The sequence below is a fragment of the Poecilia formosa genome, unplaced genomic scaffold (genome assembly GCF_000485575.1).
Source record: "Poecilia formosa unplaced genomic scaffold, Poecilia_formosa-5.1.2 Scaffold473, whole genome shotgun sequence".
Lineage (NCBI taxonomy): Eukaryota > Metazoa > Chordata > Actinopteri > Cyprinodontiformes > Poeciliidae > Poecilia > Poecilia formosa.
In genome coordinates this window covers 186574-189633 of record NW_006800412.1, presented here as the reverse complement: position 1 = coordinate 189633, position 3060 = coordinate 186574, and the positions used below count along the sequence as shown (strand labels likewise).

Genomic DNA, 3060 nt, shown 5'->3' with positions numbered 1-3060 from the left:
CAGTTACGCAAAACAAAACAAAAATACCTACCTTCATAGTCAAACAGGTTTTGTTCGGTGAAGAATTTCTAGCCTTTGTCTAATTTAGATTTTGTTGTCAGAGAAAATTGGTTTGCAAATCGTGATCTATCTTCAAATCTTATTTTAGGCAAATGTTTTAGAGACTGTGTAAACTCCATGCTGCGGTGTTCTGTCTGATCAACATATGCTGTCAGATATATATATATATATATGTAACCAAGTGGCGGGCATAGTGTACAGGAACATCTGTGCAGAATATGGACTGGAAGCCCCGAGGTCAAAGTGGGGAACACCCCCAAAGGTGGTATGAAATAGACAACTTTATCGTTACTTACTATGTACACCGGAACTAAGGATACACAGCTTCGAGCCAAAACGGAAGTTGTGTGACGTCATGTGAAAAGGGTCTATTGCACACAGGTAAACAGGTTCTGAAACAGGAAGCAGTCATCAGCAGAGCCAAGGACCGGCTGCTGGATTTGACCATCATTCCTTAAAGTCACATGACCTCAATAAGCTCCTCCCCCTGTGTTCAGGGACTTCCTCCCTCGCGGATCAGGAATCGTGACGCGGCGCCCGCTGGTGCTCCAGCTCATCAACTGTCCAACAGGTGAGATGGCCTGCAGCGGAAACATTATTGATCAGATGATTATTGATCCGATGATTATTGATCCGATGATTATTGATCCGATGATTATTGATCAGAATATGCAGAGTTCCTCCACTGTAAGGGGAAGAAGTTCATCGACTTCGATGAAGTTCGTCAGGAGATTGAGGCGGAGACGGACCGAGTGACGGGACACAACAAGGGAATCAGTCCGGTGCCCATCAACCTGAGGGTATACTCCCCCAATGGTAACTCACCTGTCCTGTGTCCGCCTGTCCTGTGTCCACCTGTCCTGTGTCCACCTGTCCTGTGTCCACCTGTCCTGTGTGCAGTGCTGAACCTGACGCTGGTGGATCTCCCCGGCATGACTAAGGTCCCTGTCGGCGACCAGCCGGCCGACATCGAGCATCAGATCAGAGACATGCTCATGCAGTTCGTCACCAAGGACAACTGTCTCCTGCTGGCCGTGTCCCCCGCCAACTCCGACCTCGCCAACTCAGACGCCCTGAAGATCGCCAAGGAGGTCGACCCTCAAGGTCCGGCCGCAGCTCTGCTCCCTTCCTGCCTGGGGGCAGAGACAGGAAGTGAAGGTGTGTCCATGTGTTGCAGGTCTGAGGACCATTGGCGTCATCACCAAGCTGGACCTGATGGACGAAGGGACGGACGCCAGGGACATCCTGGAGAACAAGCTGCTGCCGCTGCGCAGAGGTATGACATCACGTGGCTGCTGATTGGTTCACAGCTTTCTGTCATCACCAACAAAGTTGTCCACTCAGAGTCCAGGTGTCCACTGTGGGACACTAAGGGACGTGTTGTGGTGCAGGTTACATCGGGGTGGTGAACCGCAGTCAGAAGGACATCGATGGGAAGAAGGACATCACCGCTGCTCTGCAGGCCGAGAGGAAGTTCTTCCTGTCCCATCCATCTTACCGTCACCTGGCCGACCGGATGGGCACCGCCTACCTGCAGAAGGTCCTCAACCAGGTGAGCAGGCCACGTCACTGCGGGTCAGCTGCACTTCATCTGGGGTCTAGTCCAAGGCTCCAGCAGATTCTATTTCATCGTTGGTCCATCATGTGACCCATCGGGTCCACCACCTGCCGGTCCTCTGACCATCAGACCTGCATAACTCACCACACCTTAAAACCACTTCCAGCTCTGGTTACCAAGCACTTTTCTGTCTCCCAGCAACTGACCAACCACATCCGAGACACGTTACCAGGGTTACGGAGCAAGCTGCAGAGCCAGCTGCTGTCCATCGAGAAGGAGGTGGAGGAGTACAAGAACTTCAGGCCCGATGACCCGAGCCGCAAGACCAAGGCCCTGCTCCAGTCAGTATCAGAACCTGAACAAAACCACATATACATCAATACTCAGAACCAGTTATAATCAGTCAGAACCGGTTAGAACCAGTTGTCCTAGTGTTCTGTGTGTCTCAGAATGGTGCAGCAGTTCGCGGTGGACTTTGAGAAACGGATCGAAGGTTCTGGAGATCAGGTGGAAACTTACGAGCTTTCAGGAGGAGCCAAGATCAACCGCGTCTTCCACGAGCGCTTCCCCTTTGAACTGGTCAAGGTAACTCCTCACATAGGTAACCAGGTGTACCAGGTAACTAGTTGTACCAGGTGTACCAGGTAACCAGGTAACAGATGTACCAGGTAGCCAGGTGTTGCTTTGTCTCCACTGCAGCTGGAGGGCGATGAGAAAACTCTACGTAAGGAGATCAGCTACGCCATCAAGAACATCCACGGGATCAGGTGAGGTCATGTCTGACACCGGGCCAACAGGTGTGAGGTGAGAGCTTGGTGCTGATTAGATGCGTTGGTCCTCAGGACGGGTCTGTTCACGCCGGACATGGCCTTCGAGACCATCGTCAAGCGGCAGATCGCCCAGATCAAAGAACCCTGCCAGAAGTGTGTTGACCTGGTGATCAGCGAGCTGGTCAACACTGTGAGGCAGTGCACCAGCAAGGTACTACGGGGTACTACAGGGTTACTGTGGTGTACTACAGGGCACCAGCAAGGTACAATGGGGTACTACAGGATTAGTACCCTACTTCCTGCTTCCTACTTCCTCCTTTCTGTCTGCAGCTGGCGCAGTATCCAATGCTCCGAGAGGAAATGGAAAGAATCGTCACTCAGCACATCAGAGACAGAGAGAGTCGCACCAAAGACCAGGTGAGTTCTACTTTGCTCCTCCTGTCTCTGGGAATCCTCAGGTGTCTCTAGGGACCCCGGGGTGTCTTTCGGGACTCTTGGGTCTCTTTAGGGACCTTCAGGTGTCTCTAAGGACTCTCGCATGTCTGTAGGGACCTTCAGATAACGGCTGTCTCTGCTGCGTCCCCCAGGTGATTCTGCTGATCGACATCGAGCTTGCCTACGTTAATACCAACCATGAGGATTTTATCGGCTTCGCAAAGTAAGATCCTTGAA

The 3060-nt window shown here is 52.0% G+C and overlaps 1 protein-coding gene across 2 annotated transcripts in view; it reads left to right on the top strand.

Moving 5' to 3' along the window:
• The window catches only part of LOC103156292 (dynamin-1-like), a 26079-nt gene that overhangs the window by 16390 nt on the left and 6629 nt on the right, over window positions 1–3060 (top strand). The window contains exons 2-12 of one of the 2 annotated variants that reach the window (XM_007578282.2): window positions 558–631; window positions 727–876; window positions 961–1164; window positions 1238–1336; window positions 1452–1612; window positions 1817–1959; window positions 2068–2203; window positions 2318–2385; window positions 2461–2599; window positions 2719–2805; window positions 2976–3046. In XM_007578282.2, the coding sequence (XP_007578344.2) occupies window positions 558–631; window positions 727–876; window positions 961–1164; window positions 1238–1336; window positions 1452–1612; window positions 1817–1959; window positions 2068–2203; window positions 2318–2385; window positions 2461–2599; window positions 2719–2805; window positions 2976–3046 (1332 nt within the window). Of the gene's footprint in view, window positions 1–557; window positions 632–726; window positions 1165–1237; window positions 1337–1451; window positions 1613–1816; window positions 1960–2067; window positions 2204–2317; window positions 2386–2460; window positions 2600–2718; window positions 2806–2975; window positions 3047–3060 lie in introns of both variants that reach the window. The other variant, XM_016664218.1, reaches the window with a different exon arrangement.